The sequence below is a fragment of the Oncorhynchus clarkii genome, chromosome 20 (assembly GCF_045791955.1).
Source record: "Oncorhynchus clarkii lewisi isolate Uvic-CL-2024 chromosome 20, UVic_Ocla_1.0, whole genome shotgun sequence".
NCBI lineage: Eukaryota > Metazoa > Chordata > Actinopteri > Salmoniformes > Salmonidae > Oncorhynchus > Oncorhynchus clarkii.
The window spans coordinates 31,393,391-31,415,376 of NC_092166.1; the positions used below are offsets into that span (position 1 = coordinate 31,393,391).

A 21,986-nucleotide genomic window follows, 5' to 3' on the forward strand; every position below is an offset into this window, starting at 1 on the left:
CCCACATATCCCAGAGAGGTTAATGAGTTACCATCTCCTGAATTAAACTCTAAATGATATATAAGTTATATATTGATAACAGTCACTTATTAATCATTACCTCAAATCCGTCTCATTCTGAACAGTCGTAACCTGCTTGGATCTGCAAGAACCCCAACCTTGCTGATTATTCAGTACTACACAATTTGTTTGAATCATTTATTTACTAACTAAATAATAACACAGAATACACATACACACTTGCATGAGACAAAAGTCCCTAGTGGACTGACAAGATATGACGGCTTGTTACAACATAACGTTAGAGGGGGGAGCGAGAGAGAGAGACAAAGGGAAAGAGACACTTATCGTACATTTGGAAACTACACTCCCAGTAACCATTTACTTTGCACACAAACCACCGCCCGTTGGGAGTAAGAAATTAATGTATTTACACGTTTGAATGCCGTCATTGGTCATCTATCTCTGTTGAAACCAACTCTTCATGAAAGGGGGTTTTGTTGGCCTTTCCTGTGGGCCACTTGTACACACTCTGATTGTCCACCAGGGGTCACAATGTCCTTCTTCCATGAACTTTTCCTACGTTCCCCTTTAGTGTAAATTACTACAATACTCAGAGTAAATACTTGAATTTATGGGGAAAATACCCAACCGATGTGCAGTACGAAAAATCAGGCAGCCATTTCCTAAATTGCGTCACCGGAAGCCCAGAGAAGGAAAATGTTTAATCTAACTCAAATACGGGAAACAACAGTTTTAACACCCGTGAACAGTGTGGAACTCACTTGAAAAAATTGTGTTTATGTGCCAAGGCTTGCCTGAAGCCCAGCCCACTCTGAGTACAAGGACTCCGGCTATCAGTGGCATTCCAAACACTTAACAGACACACACTCTCCCCTCAGCCCTCAAATTAAGTGGACACTTCTGATGACGTATCATGACGTCTGACGAGTATACACTTGCAGCACTTTAAATAGACCGCCCTTGCCTGAACATTCGTCATATTCAACCCGCGATGATTGTGTTTTCAGCCACCGGTAGCTTGTGGGTGCTTTACATGCGCTACTGTCAATTATGATTGCATTTCTACTTACATTAAATATAATTATTAATATACACCTACTGTATGATAGCTAGCGAATTAATTATCTAAATAACGTTAGCCTGCCTAGCTACTTCTGAAGAAGGAAAATGTTTTATTTCTGTCATTTCCAAAAGCTAACCTGACAAAAACATCATTCATTTTACGAGATGTGTTTGTGCCGTCATGTGCATTAGTAGCACCATTTCTAACTTATTTACATTCGTTTTTACTTATTTATGTTGACTCCATATTGATGTTGAGGTTTTAAGTTTTGGTGTACTTTTCTTAGTGGATGTACAATCATCGCGAATTGAATTATGGGGCGTTTCAGCAACCGAGGTGAACATAAATGTACCCTCTCAAACTTCCCTTGCTTGGCTAATCATTTGGACCGATGACAAATATGGCTGTGGGGATTCTCCCAAGGGCATAAGGTGAGGGTAAGTGGACGAGTATGTGTCTTTTATGAGTTTGAAATGCAGCCAGTGATGTACCCCGATTGTCCGTGCCACAATGAGCCTCACTCGGTTTTGGCGGTAAAATGTGTTCCAGTAACCTGCTGGCACCCAGAGCTGGACTGGACGCATTAAAAATAGACCCAGGGGAAAAATATTAGGAATGAAAAGCGTTGAGCTGGAGACAGACAGCTCATTTGGGGGCTCATTCATATTAACCACAGAGTCTGCGTATGGGATAATAGCGTTGTCATGTCCAACCCTGCAGGTTCCCTCGACTCCGCTACCAACAATTAATTGCCTATAGAGCCCATAACCTGTATCACTAGACACCTTAAAGGGACTAGTGAGCTTCAGGCAGCAATCAGCAATGGATCCCACCTATGGGGGAGGGACGCCCCCTTTGCGGACAGTGACCCAACTTGTCACTCTCAACCTGGGGACACTGATATACCCCTTAAACCCTGTGAACAACGTGGAACGTGGGGTAACAGAGGGAGCAGCATTAAACATGGCCAAGCTTCCAACATATGTTGTGCTTCCATGAGACTGTATAGCCTGCATGAAGCCCGGCCCCTTTACGAGCACTCTGGCAATGGCTGACGTAGTAACCGTTTTAGCTAAAGTAGGGGCACTGTTTTCACAGACCCATGCAAAAGCCCCTCGCTCCGGGCGTTACCCCAGCCGGGGGGCTGCTTCTTCATCAGAGGTGCACACAAACTCCATTTCTTTCACTCCAACTCCAGGAACTGAAAATAGGAAGAGGGTTTCCATAACGCCAGGGGAAAGCTAGTTAGTTTTACTCGACGGAGGTTAAGTATGCTAGCCAATGTTAGCCAGGAGGCTTTTTAGCATAAGATAGTGTCGTGTCTCTATTATCCTTAATGTGATGACAGGCTACTTTCAAATCGATTACCTAACGTTTAATTTTTTAATAAATTAATCAGGCAATAACTAACTCATTAGGAAGAGGATGGCACCACGGAAGCATTAGTTTATATGGAGCGGCTATCTCCCAAATCCACTCTTAAAGATCTGAATATCTTTTATATCAATAGCAGTCCATCATTAATTATTCTTTACCTTCCATTAGTCTCACAAAATTCTGCACGAAACCTAGCATAAATTATGAATCAGCGTTATACAAATTGGCTTAATTATTTATTTACTAACTAATCAAATCACATAAATACATAACAAACAAACAGTAGATATTTTACATTGGGTTGCTACATGATACAAAGAAAAGACTCCCTAGCTGGCAAAGCCGATATGATGGCTTGGTAGACAAAAGAAAAGGGGTGTGGACCAATAAAGAGCGGGAAACTCAGAGGATTACTACACTCATAGAAATTACTAATACTTTACATGAATGACCACTCATTCAAAAAGAAATTACAATTCATATTTACGCCCGAATGTCGTTGTCTTCTCTGTTGGAATCTGGTCTGTCTGCTGGAGAGTTCATCAGAGTCTCTCTGGTTGCGTTTCCCCCGAAGATTAAAGTATTTTGATGTTGTTAGATGGATACTTCAGAATACCATTCGGAGATGTTGCCATAGAATAGGTGTTTCGGCGGTTGTCTGTATTCTTGTCCTAGGTAATTTCTAGCTGAAGACTAGTAATTTGTGTCGTCTAGAATTTCTCACTTATTCTGTAGAGATTGATAGTCTCAGAGTTTAATTTCCAGCCATGTAGCCAATGCTCCACTGTAACGGTTTTCTTGAGTTGAAGGAGAGGCGGACCAAATGCAGCTTGGTTTCTATTCATGGTTCTTTAATAAAGAAAACTATACATGAATAGCCTAACAAAACAATAAACGTGAGAAAACCTAAACAGCCCTATCTGGTGCAAACACAGAGACACGAACAATCACCCACCAAAACCCAACACCAAACAGGCTACCTAAATATGGTTCCCAATCAGAGACAATGACTAACACCTGCCTCTGATTAAGAACCATATCAGGCCAAACACAGAAACAGACAAACTAGACACACAACATAGAATGCCCACTCAGATCACACCCTGACCAAACAAAACATAGAAACATACAAAGCAAACTATGGTCAGGGTGTGACATCCACGTAGTATAGTATTGTCCTTTGGTAGAGTTGTAGTTTAATCCACTTCACACACCACCGTCACACGGCATGTTTTGGTCTTAGAAATTCAACCATTTGCAACCTTAGTTTACACCGGGGTTTACGTGGTCTGGTGTGAATTTCATCAGGAGTGGGTTTTATACGTTTCAGACAGCTGGGAAATGTACACGTTAAGAGATACCGTTCAGTGGAAAAGGGCCGTAACGTCTAATGTGATGTCTGGGCTCACGGGAGTGTGGCCACTGACTAGTTCATCTTTATATGAAAACCCATACTCTCATTTAGAAGGTTAATATCACGTTACATCTTTTCACATATAGTTTCACGTTTAATCACATCCTTTTCACAATATTTAGACGTAAACCTGACAGCTGGGAAATGTCCACTTTAAGAGATAACATTACGTGTGTTTCCTGTCCTTCATGAGATCACCAAATGAAACACACTCATCAGAACTGTCCCTTTAGTGTCCATGGACCATTCCCACATTCTCAAAAGTAGAAATGGTTTAATTCTCCCATTTTGGGGATTTAGGCGTTTGGCCAAGTGAAGTCCTTTGTTCTCTCTCTGTACTCTCTCCCTCTCTTTCTGCATGACCAGGGGGAGAGAGCCTCTGCCAAGAATTTATGACCTGAGATAACAAAACATGGGTTTAGGAGAGAGAGTGAGGAACAAGGGGGGGGGGGGGGGGGGGATCCACACCCAGAAAGGGCCACGTCATGACACTAGGCTAGCCTCTTTGACCGCAGCACGGTCCGTTTAGAATAACCAAGCGACTTAATGATACATATACTAAACAAGAGAGCTACTCCAGAAACTCCATCATGAGGAGGCGGGAATAGCTAGTAATAGCTAGCTCGCCTTAGTGAGTTAGCCAACCTGGCTAGCACGCTATGCAGCACTTGTTTAGCTAGCCCGGTCTCGAAACTCCACATAGGAACGGATCACTGGGGTGGGACCGGACCCTTCATCAACAAGTCTGGGAAGAGAGGCAAGCAGTGCTTGCCCGAGGCAGCCTGTGAGGTACCCACCGAACCAGGATGCCCCTTCTCTTTGAGTAGCCTCACGTAACCGATGACAGAGTGCACAGGAGCCAAGTTGGGCACAGGCAGCCATTACATACCCCACGCCCAGGCAGACCACCAAATCCATCTCCGCTTCCAGCATTCGGGAAAGGAAAGTCACCATCAGTAATTCCAAGCTTCCTCAAGAATGCTTACACGTCTTTCCAGGGAGTCTGTACACATTACGTGGCAATGCGTACCCAAACTGGTTTGATTGAGGGCCGCCTAAGCATGCTCCAAACCCGAGACAAACTATACATAGATTGTGAGTATCTTTCAGAGAAATGCTATAACCTCATGACTGGGGGCATGATCTCAACCCCAAACCAAACACACACTTAGGCATCGTCGTCTCAGTCGTTTTGTTGGCCATCTTACTCATTGCACCAGCAAATTGAAGAATAACTAATAACTTTGTTTGTGATTAGAAAACGTATGATAACTAGTACAGTGTACAGGTGGTGAGCCCACTCTATCACAGTTTAGTTAGCGCAACGTAAGACAGTCTCCTTTTCCAATTGTTTGTGTTAGTAGCGTGAATCATTCCTGTTTTTACATTTTAGTCATCTAGCAGACGCTTTTATCCAGAGCAAATTACAGTAGTGAGAGCATACATTTCCATACTGGTCCCCCGTGGGAATCATACCATGCTCTACCAACTGAGCCACACGGGACCACATGAGGTGAAGAGTGGAATAATTGAAAGAATCCGAGCCTCACACTGGGCTTCTAGTGAGGCGTGGATTTAATTTGCCTTGTCAGGTGTGATTGTAGATCCTTCAACTAGAGTGCGACTACCCATAGTAGGTTGTACTGAAGTTGAATGACTGAAAGAGAACGCTCCAAAATCTCCCACAAGTGTTCAATTGGGTTGTGATCTTATACACACACACACACACACACACACACCCTTTAAACCCCATATGCTCATTTGAGACCTCTCTTTCAAAGTCACTGAGATCTTTTCTTCTTGCCATGGTAGCAACTGGGCATTTTTATACATGACCCTAAGCATGATGGGATGTTAATTGCTTAATTAACTCAGGAACCACTCCTGTGTGGAGCACCTGCTTTCAATATACTTTGTATCCTTCATTTACTCAAGTGTTTCCTTTATTTGGGCATTTACCTGTATCTATTGTACTGCATTTAATTTCCCACATAATATTATATTATAGTAATGCCCTCAATCTGTTTAGTACACTAAATCTACGCAAAGTAGTATAGTAATAGTATTGTGTATATAATTTAAAAAACATTTGTTTTATTGTTCTCATTGAAGGAATAAATGTTCAATGATAACGTTCAATAACAATATGTATATTTTTTATGCCCTTAGCTAGTTAGTTGGTTTGGCTAATGTTTCCCATTCATCTCCAGGTCCACCAGACAGGGCTCTCCAGCCCACCAGGGCCCCGCCCACGGCCCCTCCCCCACGCTTCCACTCCCCCTCGGAACCCCGCAAGCACGACCGCCAGGTACGGCCCCACCGCCCTCCTCAGGGCGCCAAACCCTCCAACCCCTACGCCACGCCCAACATCTGCGACGGAGGCTTCAACACCCTGGCCATCCTCAGACAGGAGCTGTTCGTATTCAAGGTAGGTCGGCATGCACAGATACTGTGTAATGTACACTTGTCTACCCTATAAAATCTACAAAGTGTTAAAAGGTAATAGATTTTTCCTTCCGGTTCCGGTGGCATGCATTGCAACATGTGGCTTTTCGCTGCTTTCTTTTGTAAATTACTATAAATTGATGGACTTATTTCCTCAAACCTGTCAATAATTAACACCATATTAAGGTGTGGAACATTCATTGTGTGACAAGGAATAACTAGTAGGTATATTGCGCACCAGCAGCTAGAATTTGTCTGTCCACAATTCGACTGTGGGAATATGGCATCTCTCAATATCAGATTGTTCGTGGGGGGGGAACGACAAATGAGTGGTTTTTCCTGTGGCTCCTGCTTTTTGTTTTACAGCCAAGGGCTTATTAAGACCAAATATAATAATTACATCTGTAATACTACTTTTTTTTTGGGGGGGGGGGGGGGGGGAAGTACAATGGCACCGCTAGCTATTCTCTCATGGAATGTGAGAGGCCTAAACTCACCAATCAAACTGTCTTGATATTCTAGCAAGAAACCATATTGATATAGCAATGTCCCAAGGAGAACACCTGCTCCAAAAGGACACACACAGAATAGAGAACTACTTGTACAAACTGGCTGCTTTTTCACCAGCCCCAAACAAAACTAAAGGTGCACGCACACAAGCGAAAAATAATATTTAAATATCCTTAAATCATTCTCCATTAACATATTTTAAGTATATGTATTTAAGTATATTTAAAATGATCTAAATTGGAACAATTTTAAATACATTTAATGTAAATGTATTTGTATTTTATAACCATTTAAGTATATTAAATACATACAAAATTATCTAAAGTGGGGCATGTTCTTAGTATATTAGATACTAATGTGTATTCTAATATACTTTGAATACACCTTAAGTATATTTATATGTATTTCTCAAAAGTGGAATATTTTTCTTCTGTATATTTGTATTATTCTTTTCACTCTGTCATTTACATCATTATTGTGGAGTCACTGCAACGTTGTTGATCTATCCTCCGCTTTCTCCCATCACAGCCATTGAACTCTGTAATTGTTTTAAAATCAATCACCAATGGCCTCATGGTAACATCACTTAGAAGTTTCACTCCTGTCCTGCAGCTCAGTTCAGAAGAACGACTGTACCTTTGCTATGTCTGGGTGGTTTAATTCATAATCCACAGCATAATTATTAACTTGAACATGCTTAAAGAGATATTCGATGTCTGATTTTTGTATTGTTACCGATCTATCAATCATTGCCCTTTTTATGAGACTTTTGAAAGGCTCCCTCGTCTTTGTAGTTGAATCTGAGCTTGATATTCAATACTTGACTGAGGGACCTTACATATGTTGTGTGGGGGACAGAGGAAGGGTTGGTCACAAAAAAAAATATGGCGACCCCTGTTACTTCACACAGATCCATGAAACATATTCTGTGATTTGTTAAGCCAAATTCTACTCCTGAACTAATTTAGGCTTGCCTAAACAAAGGGGCTGAATACTTATGCAATGGCTATATTTGAGTGATCTAATTTGTAATATAATTTTTTTACTTTGATATTACAGAGTATTTTGAGTTCATTGTTGACAACAAATGACAATGAAATCAATTTTAATCCCACTTTTTAACACAATCAAATTTGAATACCAGAGGTAAGAATACTTTTGCAAGGCACTGTATACTTATAGTGCACTTGATCACTCACAAGAGTTTTATGAAAAAAATAAAGAATTATGCTTCAACTTATTAAAAACAACTCCTGTATTTTGAATGAATATACTAAATTGCAATTCAAGCGATTGAAATTGAAGTACAGTTTTAATGTGTTTAAGTTTAATGATAGTAAGCATATTTTTATTTTACCTTTATTTAACTAGGCAAGTCGGTTAAGAACAAATTCTTATTTTCAATGACGGCCTAGGAACAGTGGATAAACTGCCTTGTTCAGGGGCAGAATGACAGATTTGTACCTTGTCAGCTAGGGGATTTGATCTTGCAACCTTTTAGGTTACTAGTCCAACGCTCTAACCACTAGGCTACGCTGCCGCCACAATATAGTATACTTAAAGACTGAAAAACGATTAATTTAAAGTGTACTCTTAATAAGTGTATTGAAGGTTGATGATAGCATATTTATAGTATACTACAAGACTGAAAAACAATGAATATAATATATTATAGTCTACTTAATATATACTAGAAAAATACATCTCGAATTTGAAGTATATTATTTGATTATTTTGTATATTTCAGTATACTTGTAATATATTAAAATATACCTTTTTTTTTGCTTGGGTAATCATTGCGACACATAAGAAATAAAAAAGTACCATCTTGGGTAAAGGCAAAGACCAAGAAGGCAGAATCACTTTCCTTAAATGTATCCATAATGGAAAGAAAATTGCCTTTATTAATGTGTATGCTCCAAATTCATATAATCCTATGTTTTTTGATTCTCTGAGCAGCATATTGTTAGAATTAAGTGAATTCCAACTGGTTATTGGGACAAACATGAATGCCATTTTGGACATGCGGGACAAAACTAATGAGACCAACTCCAATCCAGAGGCAGTCAAGGCTCTCCAACATATACTCTCTGATTACAACCTTATTGATGCCTGACTAGCTCATAACCCTAAAGCAAAGAAGTACACTATCTATTAAAACAGGCACAAAACATTATCCCATATTGATTTCGTGCCATTATCTACTCCTCTATTTTCTTTAATCATGAAAATAGAAATTCGGCATATGAGCATATCTGATCACCATGCTTATTATTGCCAGATACAAATGCCAGAACCTCCTAAAATAACCACATGTTTTAATGATTCCTTACTACAAAATCATACTTTCTGTGAACAATTTCAAACTGAATTAAAATAATTGATAATGATTGACAAAAATTAAGTTGATGATCATCCGATTTTATGGGATGTCATTGAAGCTTTTATTAAAAACAATGCAACTGCATTTGCATCTGGGCTGAATGAATCACAATTAATGAAGATATCAGAATTGGAAAAGTTGTTAACGACGTTAGAGCGGTTTCAACAAACACTTTTATCAGACTAGGTAGCGACTACTCTTTTCAAAGTCAAGACAGATCTAAATCTATACGACAGAGAGCAGAATTTGACATCCATCAAGTTAGACTCAACCTTTACTTCTGTGGTAATCGATCCAGTCGTCTACTGTCTAACAGGCTTTGTAGTAATGATCGAGTATATTGCAACTATAGAATCTGAATCAGGTGAATTGCTAATTACTTCCCGTTTCTATAAAATAATTGTACACCTCTGATTGTACATCCACACAAAGCCAGATTGAATCATTTTTAAAAGCTATAAGAACTCGTCTTTTTTCAACTGAAGAAGCCAGCTTCCAGGGAGCCCACATCTCCCTTCATGACCTCAAAAGGACATTGGATAACATGAATAAAGACAAATCACCTGGTTGTGATGGTGTTCCTCCTGAGGTCTATAATTTATTGGGGAACCAATTAGGTCCACTGCTACTTGAAATGATTAACAAAGCCGTTCACAAAGGTTTGTTTTGAAGGGATGTAAATACAGCGCTAATTTCGCTTTTATTTTAAAAAAGGTAAGGACTCCACCCAGTGCTCTCACTACCTTCTATCTTTGATAAACACAGATATTAAATTATTTTCCAAAAATTAAAAATTTCTTCAAATTTAAAATTCGGTGAACTGTCTTGTGCAAGTTTTAAATTGACACAATACCTGTTAGCCATGCTAACTAGCGTTTTGGAATTTGAGAGTAAATAAAACCTACTAATATTGATAAAAGTCACCTTGTCCGAAAGGTTATCAAAACGTCACGCCGGGTAAGCCTACACGAAACACAGCCCTTATTGTAAGTGCTTCTAACATTTCCTATGGGGAAAATGAATGGTGGGGAAATTATTGGAACCATGTCTGTTTGACCGCTAGATTTTATGGTTATTATTACACTTCCACTGTTGACCATGTCCCCTGACTTTGGATGGAGAGATGTTAAAAGATATGTTTACACGTGGAGGTGTTCACTGAAGGCTTTCAGTGGAATCGATCACTGCTGGTTTTAGAGAATGCGACGAAGCAGGTTTCAGAGTTTGGGTTTATGCTACCACAGAGAAGGAGGTGAAGATCATGTGTTTTTGTCTGCACCGTGTGTAGGACCAGTGGTTCTGGAGGGTGAGGGACAACTCGGTGGTCCCTGGCTACCCCATGCAGATCAACTACTTCTGGAAAGGCCTGCCTGCCAAGATCGACGCCGTCTATGAAAACAGCGAAGGGAAGTTTGTCTTCTTCAAAGGTGAGAGAAAGAGAGGAATGAGAGATAGAGAGGAAAAAAGAAGAGAGAGAGAGAGAGAGATGGAGGAGATGAAAGGGAGCTTACTTTACTCTTGTATCAGCAGAAGGTAGCATTACGTTTGAAGGGTAGTTTGAGGAGAGCAATTGAGGGAAAAAGACAGAGCAAAGCAGTTTGTGGTCTTCACAATGTCATATTGATAAGTACAAGAGAATGCCAATGCAATTAGTAGAAATATGTTCTAAATAGCATCAATTTTGTACTGTATGATAACGGGTGAGAGTTCAGCCCCTCCTCCATCCCTGCATCCCTCCATCAGGCAGATTAACATGACATCTGTCACCCAGCAGGATCACAGAGAGCATCATGCTTTATTTATTCCCTCGTGGAGGAGCTACTTACTGGACTGGACTCCCAACACTTTAGTAGCCCGTCATTGTCCTGTGTTCACAATAAAACAACACTTTAGTAGCATCTTATTGTACTGCATTCACAATAAAAATAAACACTTTAGGAGCCCCTTATTGTACTGCGTTCACAATAAACAACACATCAGTAGCCCCTTATTGTACTGCGTTCACAATAAAACAACACGTCAGTAGCCCTTTATTGTACTGCGTTCACAATAAAACAACACTTCAGTAGCCCCTTATTGTACTGCGTTCACAATAAAACAACACTTCAGTAGCCCCTTATTGTACTGCGTTCACAATAAAACAACACTTCAGTAGCCCCTTATTGTACTGCGTTCACAATAAAACAACACTTCAGTAGCCCCTTATTGTACTGCGTTCACAATAAAACAACACTACAGTGGCCCCTTATTGTCCTGCGTTCACAATAAAACAACACTTCAGTAGCCCCTTATTGTACTGCGTTCACAATAAAACAACACTACAGTGGCCCCTTATTGTCCTGCGTTCACAATAAAACAACACTTCAGTAGCCCCTTCTTGTCCTGCGTTCACAATAAAACAACACTTCAGTAGCCCCTTATTGTCCTGCGTTGACAATAAAATAACACTTCAGTAGCCCCTTATTGTCCTGCGTTCACAATAAAACAACACTTCAGTAGCCCCTTATTGTACTGCGTTCACAATAAAACAACACTTCAGTAGCCCCTTATTGTACTGCGTTCACAATAAAACAACACTTCAGTAGCCCCTTATTGTACTGCGTTCACAATAAAACAACACTTCAGTAGCCCCTTATTGTACTGCGTTCACAATAAAACAACACTTCAGTAGCCCCTTATTGTACTGCGTTCACAATAAAACAACATTTTAGTAGCCCCTTATTGTACTCATTATAATTACACTCGTATTCAAAAGCTCTTAAATAAACTCACAACACTATAGTAGCTCTTTACTTCTTCCTGAACTATGCAAATAAGTCACTGGTGTCCCCCCCCCCTTCATGTCTATGTGGCTGTTTATAGAATCGATGATGCCAGGGCATGTAGCCTGTAGCTTTGCTTTAGCTAATGGATTGGATAAATGTTTATTACTATTATTGCCTATTTGGTCGTCCTTTTCTCATGTTAATCCTAACATTTCACGAAGCTATGCACAGTGTCTGCTGGCTGGCGGCAATAATGTAATTACTTGTTCGGTAATTAAAGTAGGAGATTCAAACATTGCAGATTGTAAAATTAATTTTCGATGCAGCAGCATACTAATCAGCTCCCAATTGATTTTTTCTGGAATATACAACGATCCTGTGTAGCCTACCTGAACCTCCATGACATGAGCTCTCACGCTTTCTCCCAGCTTGGATAGAAAGTTGTTGTGCGTAAAACCAATCTATTAAATGCCACATTTATTGACTGTCCAGTATCCAGACGACCTGTCCCCAGAGCTTCCTATACAGTCCCTCTCTTTCCGTAACGTGTTGAGGCCAGCAAATAAGAAGAATGAGAGGTTTATTTAAAGATGTTACAGAACTACTGTATTTTTTTAATATTTAAAAAAAAACTGTTTATTAAGTTTTGAACATACACACACGCAGACAAGACAAAGCAATATAAATAATATACTCAACTAGAAAAAAAATACAAATAAAAATGCAAATAAAAAAATAGCTTTAAAGATACCATACTTTAGACAAGTTAAACACACCGGGCAGAAGGCTACAGAGGTTAAAGGGCAATCTATAGTACAGGGACAGAGCAAACACCTCACCATTGTTCCTGTAAGCAGTCAAGGTATTTAAAGCACCACTCCCTTCTGCCCAGTTTCCTTGATGTTGCTACTGCAATCAAGCTTCTTCTTTTTTTTTAACCACCCCTGTAACCGTCATTTCTGCGAGAGATCGTTTTCTGAACAAAAACTCTCTCGGTCTGATAAGCTCCACTCATTGCACTAGCGGCGTCGTAGCCTGGACCATGGCCTTTGCTCACTGATATCCCGTTTCTTTCAATCAGTTTCTTTTTTTCAAGGCATGAGGCACTTCTTCAGACACATTTCTGAAGCCCAAGAAACAAACACCTCGCTTCCTAGTACGTATTAATATGAAAAAAAGGTTTATAAATTACTTTTTGTAGGGTTTCTGTAAAAATTATTAAATAAGTAAATAAAATAGACATCGAGGACATGCGGATGGGCCTCCAGAGGTGGCCTTCCGGGGGCTGCGGGGGTGTCCGGTACGCCAGTGTAATAAGCCCTCGTTATTGGAATCAATTAAAAGTCACAATAGCGCCAATACTGCTCACAGTGTTACATAGCAACCGTGTAAAACATCATGTTTGGACCCAGGCTCTGTTTGTGATTACTGGATAATTATGACCACTGATCCATGTGTCTATTTTTTCTTTTTAGGGAACCGCTTCTGGGTGGTCAAGGACACTACTCTGCAGCCCACCTACCCTCAGGATATCTCTCTGTTTGGGAGCGGAATGCCCACCCAGAGTATAGAGACCGCCGTGTGGTGGGAGGACGTGGCCAAGACATACTTCTTCAAGGGAGACAGGTCTGTTTTACCTTTTCTTTTCTCCATGACACCACATTGGTTTGATTCATAGTGACGATAGATTGTAGCTGATGATAGAATTGACTGGCAGGCATTGATGACAATGGGGCCTGCATGTTATGGAGGCTTTGAGACCGTCTGTGCGTTACACTAGATTTGTTAGATTGTGAATTAGGTTATACCTTATATTGTATTAGTTTTTATCAATGACAATGATACAGGCTAAATTATATAGAATTGACTGATATTGGCACGAATGTTTTTATTATTATTTTTTTTTTACCTTTATTTAACTAGGCAAGTCAGTTAAGAACAAATTCTTATTTTCAATGACGGCCTAGGAACAGTGGGTTAACTGCCTGTTCAGAGGCAGAACGACAGATTTGTACCTTGTCAGTTCGGGGATTTGAACTTGCAACCTTTCGGTTACTAGGACACCCCCGGACACCCCCGGGGGGGTCGAACCACTAGGCTACCCTGCCGCCCCATGTTGAGGGACTTTAAGGAGACCATCTATGTATGTGGACTATAAGAGAATAAGATGCTATACTTAGTACATGGTGTTTACCAATATGACTCAGATATTTTGTGAAGCTGTCATGATAGATGAAATCATATGAAGGCGCTGACCCGGGTGCGAGAGCAGATCAAATTATTTGTCATGGCGCTGTCATCATGCCGCAGCACCCTGTTCACTAGGAAGTTTTGTTTTTAAGACCACGACATCATCCCTCTGTGTATGACAGCGTAACGTTATCCTGAGCCTTAAAAGTTGTGTGTGCGTGTAGAAGATCATGAGATTATAATGCTGGTGTGTGAGTGTGTGAGTGAGTGTGCAGGGAAATGCGTTTTCAAAAAAACTTCTAAAGTTTGGAATTTCCACTTTGAAATGTCCGACTTAAGTTGCCCTAACAAAAAAATGTATCAACCCCTATAAAAACGTCATTAATTATAATCCACATAATAATTCTAATTAACTATTGCTCCAGGATGATTTCCCTCCTTTAGCAAACTGGCTCAAATGAAGATCCTACATCTGCATTTCTGGATATTGACTGCACTGTTTCCTTCCTACCCGGCTTTAGATACTGGAGGTACAACGAAGACATGAGGAACATGGACCCTGGTTACCCCAAACCCATCACGGTTTGGAAGGGCATCCCTGACTCCCCTCAGGGGGCGTTTGTGGACAAGGCCAACGGTAGGCCATCCCATTCCTCCCTCTATATCATCCTCTATCTCTGCATCGCATCTCTTTCTAATGACTCAAATTGGCCTCTTTGCTCTATATAGCCTATTTATGCCTTGCTTCTCAGTACAGGACATTTTTGATTGTGTTCTAAAACTAGAAAATGTACATTTTAGAATAAACTTTTTTGGCACAAGTCATTTTATTAACTTGAATGAATGTTTAAATATTGAGTTTTTTCCTCCTGTGAACAGGATTCACCTACTTCTACAAGGGGAAGGAGTACTGGAAGTTCAACAACCAGCGGTTGCGTGTGGAGCCGGGCTACCCCCGCTCCATCCTGAGGGACTTCATGGGCTGCGACGGCCCGCCGGCCGACCCCGACTGGGACTGGAGCCCCCCGGAGGTGGAGGAGCGCCACTCCGACAGCAGCAACGGTGACGTGGACGTCGTCATCAAGCTGGACAGCACAGGGGGCACAGAGAATGCCGTGGCTATCGCCATCCCCTGCGTCCTGGCGCTGTGCATGATGGTCCTGCTCTACACCGTGTTCCAGTTCAGGAGGAAGAGCACGCAGAGACACATACTGTACTGCAAGCGCTCCATGCAGGAGTGGGTCTGAGCTAAACCTGAGAGGGGACTGGAACTGTAGGGGAGGTGTATGGAACTTCCACTAGGGACTGTGGGAAGAGCTATCAAACTCCTATTGCTCTCTAGTTGTTAAACTAACTCCCTCTGTGGATGGACAGTATATGCAGTACAGTAGAGGAGTCCTCCTAACATGTTCCAAACTGTGCTTTGCCCTCTTTGTGACATGCAAGGGGGAGCGAAGCTAGACGTCTTCATTCAAGACTATGATGGACTGTGGCTGCCAATTCCAACGAAGATGTGTCTGATTTAACTCTTGGCTATCATTGGGTGCACTCAGTAGTTATTGGAGAAAAAGGAAAGCTGTGTGGGACCCATGTCTTTCTCTGTCTCTGCACGCCCCTAACAAGCCCTTACTATCTACAGTACAGTGGACCCTTTAGTAATAGGCTACTACTTTTTATTTTCATGTCCTAGTAAAGTTCAAGTTGCCCAGACTCTGTGCTTTTTGATTTAATTCTCTTTCAAATATTAGTACTTGTGAGGTGGACTGTCTGATACCCAAACCAAATATGACCTTTGACCTATCTTCCCTTCCTAGTGCGGATTACGACTCCGAGAGTCTTTGTTGGGATGTTTAATTCTAATCTATGGATCTAACATCATCATGACATGACATCACGCTTACGTTTTCTTTGGCCATGTCTTTTCCATATCTGCCCATGGCCATCCGTCTGGTCTGGTGTGCTCTCTGTCTGTCTGTGGTCTACGGGAAGCAGCAGCAGCTAGGAACAGAGCTGAGAACCGAATAAGACTGTTGTGGCAGTCTGTCTCTAAGACAGGGGGCCAAAACCATCTCTGCAATATTTTGGAGACTGCCTTAATCATAGCTTACTTTTGTTATGTTTCTTTGTGTGTGTGTGTGTGTGTGAGAGTGTGTTTGCGTGACTCTGTCTGTGTGGGTGTGTGTGTGTGTGTGTGCGTTAACATATCTACTGTATGTAGGCTCCACAAATCTGTATGAAGATAGTGGTAGTGGGGTTTACTGTGTCCATTTCTTAACATATTTTAACATGTTGTTCTTCTGACTGGCAGTGACAGCAGTTGTTTTTTCATGTATTCTTTTACATGGTGTGATAAAAAAAAAAGTGAACGTAAAAGTGGCAAAATCCTGGCTGTGATCTGAAGGCATATACAGTAGGTACAGTCAATGTGAATAAAATATACAGTAGGTCCCAAGAAACATGTTACAGTATATTGTCTCTGAATTGCCCATGGTTTCCCTCCATGATATTAAAATCAATGTGGTTGTGTGATGTCACGTTCCTCTCGACGTGTGTGAGATGACTCAGTATGTGAGATTCCCGGTGAACGTGAAGAAACGTATTTTTACATTTTTAGGGATTTGAGTTGTCCACATTTGGGGTACTTCTTTTTTTGTTTTTAATTAAAAATATTTGATAGAATCAGGATAATGAACTCTATATCAACAGCTATATCAATACCATACAGTGCCTTGTGAAAGTCTACACACCCATGTAAAAGTTTAAGATTTCGTGTTAAAAAGAGATTAAATTGGGATTTTTTTTGTGTACACAATCTACTCCACAGCGAAATAACATGGCAAAGAAATAAACTTTTTGGCCTCAATGAAAAAAAGAAGGTTCAGGGCAAATCCAACACAACACATCACAGAGTGAAAAAGTGTTTTTCCAAGTATTGTGGAGGCAATATCATGTTTTGGGTATGCATGTCATCGGCAAGAACTGGGGAGTTGGTCCAGATCCCAAAAATATGAAAGGAACAAAGCCAATGTAAAAATGTTGAGGAAAACCTGCCTCAGTCCTCTGAAGACCTAACACTGCAATATAATTGTATTTTTCAGTGGGACAAATAAACACATTTTAAGGCGTAATACACTCCAGAATGGCTTTCGAAGACGTGTTTAGTGTTCCTTAGTGGTCCAGTCTCAGTCCTGACTTAAATCTCCTTGAAAAACAGAGACAAGGTTTGAATATTTCTACTAATCAATCATTTCGAACGAAATTCACTGAGTTTGAGCAATTTTGACAAAAACAATGGATATACAGAACATTAAGGACACCTGCTCTCTCCATGACATAGACTGACCAGGTGAATCCAGGTGAAAGCTATGATCCTTCATTGATTTCACTTGTTGAATTCCCTTCAATCAGTGTAGATGAAGGGGAGGAGACAGGTTAAAGAATGATTTTTAAGCTTTGAGACAATAGAGACATGGGATTGTGTATGTGTGCCATTCAGAGGGTGAAAGGTTAAGACAAAAGAGCCTTTGAACGGGGCATGGTAGCAGGTACCAGGCGCACTGATTTGTGTCAAGAACTGCAACGCGGCTGGGTTTTACACACTCAAAAGTTTCCCATGTGTATCAAGAATTGTCCACCACCCAAAGGACATCCAGCCAAATTGACACAACTGTGGGAAGCTTTGGAGTGAACATGGGCCGGCATCCCTGTCGAATGCTTTCGACACCTTGTAGAGTCCATTCCCCGGTGAATTGGAAGCTGTCCTTAATGTTTTGTACACTCAGTGCATGTTGCCCTAAAAAAGAGATTCCCAAATATTTTTGCCCCACGACACCATTTTGATATCTGACAATTAAAAGCCAATGTAAACGCTTTTATCTGGGGCTATGGCAGTCAATTGAAAAACATTCTAACATTATTTCTGATTGTCACATCATTTTAATGTGGGGCTGTGACAATCAATTGCAAATTAGTCAGACATAATTGACCTAATCTCGCCACCACTAATGAGATGGGTGTGCTTGATTCATGTTGCGTGGGAGGATCTTAAATTCAGGGGGCGTGGTCGACAGTGCACACCTCATCTCTGCTGTCACTTCCAACCTCGATCGACATTTGGTTTTAATGCAGATGAGAGCACTGAAACCAGCTTCACACAGATATGAGCTGGCGAAGGGTACCATGAGATTTATGGTGCTTTCAAGACAACTGGGAACTCGGAACTGGAAACTCAGAAATCTCAGACTTCCGACCTCAGTGCTTTCAAAACAAAAAATATGATTTCAATTGAAGGCAGAAAAATGTGAAAACTGTGCTAGGGGTGTGTAGACTTTCACTAGACACTGTATCGTAACCCTTAGAAATCATATAACAAAAGGGTTCTCATCAAGCCATTCATTTCTCATTGTTGTTCTCCATGGATCATTTCATCTAGAGTCGATGTCCTTGCCCCCGTAGAAATCTAATGTCGCACTTCCACATCTGCGCTGAAAGGTAACAGAGCTAGAGCGGTTTTTGGCAGACCATGGAGACATTCCGAAAATCGGTCTTCTCACAAAATCGTCTGTAACATCGAACAGTTTGGCCTACAAAACTCCTATGGAAATGTGAGACTCTCACAAACAGGTACATGTCGGTTGTTGCTCTAGGACGCCCACAGGCCTCACAAGACTCATCTGAAGGTCCCCAGGTACCAGTTCGAAAGAAAAAAAAATGGAAGTGTATCTGGAGACTGTTTAGTGCCAAAAACAGGGGTTAAATACATAACAAAAAAAGAAAAAAATGTTAACTGATCTTTTTTATATCTCTCCGATATCAGACAGACGCTTCAGAACAAACTTCCTTTAGATTTTTTTTTGGGGGGGGACTCGGTTGTTCAATGTGAATCTGTTATTCAATGCGTTTGTATAGGCTAATAGCAGTAAGACCAAATAAAAATGGTCATAAAATATATATATATCTTATTTATACAAGGGGTCTTAAAGTTAAAAATCAAATAGCAAAATTATGTTTCTTAAAACAATTCCATATGGCTTAGTAGCTTAGTATTCCATGTCAATTTGTGAAGTATGCTGAAAGTCTAATTTTCCCTAACAAGGATTTGGAATTCAGTTGGTGTACTTCCTGAATTGACTGAATTGAATTGAAATGGAACCCAACTCTGAAGCAGAGCCAGTCAGGCTAGTTCAGTTCAGTCAGTACTGTATTGCTGCATTTATTCCCCTGTGCTCATCAGCACCTCGGTCTCATTGCACTGTTCTGAGGGCAAGATAAAGTCTGTCAATAAAGTGGATTTTAAAATGCAGTGCAGCTTTTTTGGGCATCCTCATGCTTTGTTTGTTGCTGGTTGCTTTTTGTCATTGTACATTCGTGTAAATGTGATTTTCCTTTTAAGTGTTTAAATCGAAGAAAATTATACTTATAAGTTATCATCAAATTAAATACAGTGGTAGTAGTATCATCGCCAACAGAAGTGATGATTAAAGTTTGAAAGCAAAGAGATGGAAAGAGAAAATGAGAAAAAAGGCTGAACCAAAAGGATGAATACGCTTAAAAAATACTTTGCCATTTCATAATTTTGGGTTGTAGAGATAATTCCATCTGTGTGTACAAAGGATCAGCATCAATGCCATAACAAGCCAAACCCCTATAATTCTATAGTCAACTAACATCAGATCTTCTCCACTAAGGGCAAAAGGGAACGTCATAAAAACCAGGAGCATTAAATGTTCAAACTGTCTGGCATAGTAACCAGCTCTGTCTGTCCTCTGGAAGTAGATAAGTGTTGCCTTTACCAGGCTCTTGAGTGCCTCTCTCTCTGATGCTTTGACACATGCTGTTAAGCCATTAGGGATAATTTGGAGTGCTATTAATGGAAGTGGGAAGAGGCCATTACACAGCAGTCGATACAAGAGACGTGACATTTTTGGAGAGAGAGAGAGATAGAAAGAGAGAAAGAGAAGGGGGGGGGGGGGGGGCGCACACTCCCACAGCACAGACCCATATATTCATATCCATCTGTTTTGTCCTCTGCAATTAATGACATTCAACAAAACAAAAATACTAAAAACACACTGTGAAAGCAGTGTGACGTGTGACGGGATGATTACAGAAACAACATATGCTAATGAAGATAAAGTCAAAGATGGTGAAGGTTTGAAATATGTACTATCCAGGAGAGTTACAGTAGTACTGCAGCACCACGGTAGGTACTACATATTTGATTAACAGTGACAGGGAGCAGATTAATCAAATCAAATGAAATTGTGTTTGTCACATGCGCCGAATACAACAAATGTAGACCTTACAGTGAAATGCTTACTTACAAGCCCTTAGCCCTTAACCAACAATGTAGTTTTAAGAAAAAAACAAGAGTTAATTAAGTATTTACTAAATAAAGTAAACAATAAATAAATACAAAGAAAAAAGAAAAGAAAAGGAAAATTGAAAAATAACAAATAATTAAAGAGCAACAATAAAAAACAGTAACGAGGCTATATACAGGGGGTACCGGTACAGAGTCAATGTGCAGGGGCACAGGTTAGTCGAGGTGATTCAGGTAGTATGTGCATGTAGGATAGCCATTTAGTTAGTTGTTCTGGAGTATTTGGCTTGGGGGTAGACGCTTTTAAGAATCCTTTTGGAACTAGACTTGGTGCTCCGGTACCGCTTGTGTAAAATGTAGACCAAGGTGCAGCGTGGTAGGTGTACATTTTCTTTAATTTGAAATGTTCCACCAAAAAACAATCAACTCAGCGAACGTAAAGCTAGGAGTGCAACACATGCAATACACAAAGACAAGATCCCACAACTGAAGGTGGGAAAAAGGGCTGCCTAAGTATGATCCCCAAGCAGAAACAACGATGCCTCTGATTGGGAACCATACCTGGCCAACAAAGAAATATAAACATAGATTTCCCACCCTAGTCACACCCTGACCTACCAAATAGAGAATTTAAAGGATCTCTAAGGTCAGGGCGTGACAGTAACCCCCCCCCTCCCCAAAGGTGCGGACTCCCGGCCGCAAACATGAACCTATAGGGGAGGATCTGGGTAGGCATCTACCCTCGGTGGCGGCTCCGGTTCTGGACGTAGACCGGAACGGCTATACGGGGAGATAGCTCAACGAAGCAAGCACGAGTGGCAGCCCCAAAAATGCTCCCTACGCTGATCCATCCACTTCTGTGGAACCGGACTGTGGATTGTCGCCGGAGACTCCTGACCGTGAATCGTTGCCGGAGGAACCGGACCGTAGATCATCGACGGAGGCTCTGAACTGGGAAACACCGCTGGAGGCTCCGGACTGCAGATCGTCGCCGGAGGCTCCGGAGTATAAAATTATGCTAGGTTTACAGTATTGGACTTTCCATACCTTTGAGAAAAGGCAGTTGTAGCTTATTCACATGAACCATTTTCTCTAAAGAGAATACTAACACCACACGTGTGTGTGTGTGTGTGCTCCTGTAATATACAGCTCGTCACTGAAGACTCTGGACTGCGGATCGTCGCTGGAGGCTCTGGACAGTGGACCGTCGCTGGAGGCTCTGGACTGCGGACCGTCGCTGGATGCTCCGGACTGGGGACCGTCGCTGGATGCTCCGGACTGGGGACCGTCGCTGGATGCTCCGGACTGGGGACCGTCGCTGGATGCTCCGGACTGGGGACCGTCGCTGGATGCTCCGGACTGGGGACCGTCGCTGGATGCTCCGGACTGGGGACCGTCGCTGGATGCTCCGGACTGGGGACCGTTGCTGGATGCTCTGGACTGGGGACCGTCGCTGGATGCTCCGGACTGGGGACCGTCGCTGGATGCTCCGG

At 41.3% G+C, this 21,986-nt stretch overlaps 1 protein-coding gene across 1 annotated transcript in view; it reads left to right on the top strand.

Annotated features, from left to right (window-relative positions):
- The window catches only part of LOC139376203 (matrix metalloproteinase-16-like), a 45,695-nt gene extending 28,821 nt beyond the window's left edge, over positions 1-16,874 (top strand). Inside the window, exons 8-12 of the mRNA XM_071118498.1 lie at positions 6,089-6,306; positions 10,505-10,643; positions 13,457-13,607; positions 14,693-14,808; positions 15,051-16,874. Of these exons, the coding sequence (XP_070974599.1) occupies positions 6,089-6,306; positions 10,505-10,643; positions 13,457-13,607; positions 14,693-14,808; positions 15,051-15,418 (992 nt within the window). The 3' untranslated portion in view covers positions 15,419-16,874. The remainder of the gene's footprint in view (positions 1-6,088; positions 6,307-10,504; positions 10,644-13,456; positions 13,608-14,692; positions 14,809-15,050) is intronic.
- The last annotated feature ends 5,112 nt before the right edge of the window (positions 16,875-21,986 follow it).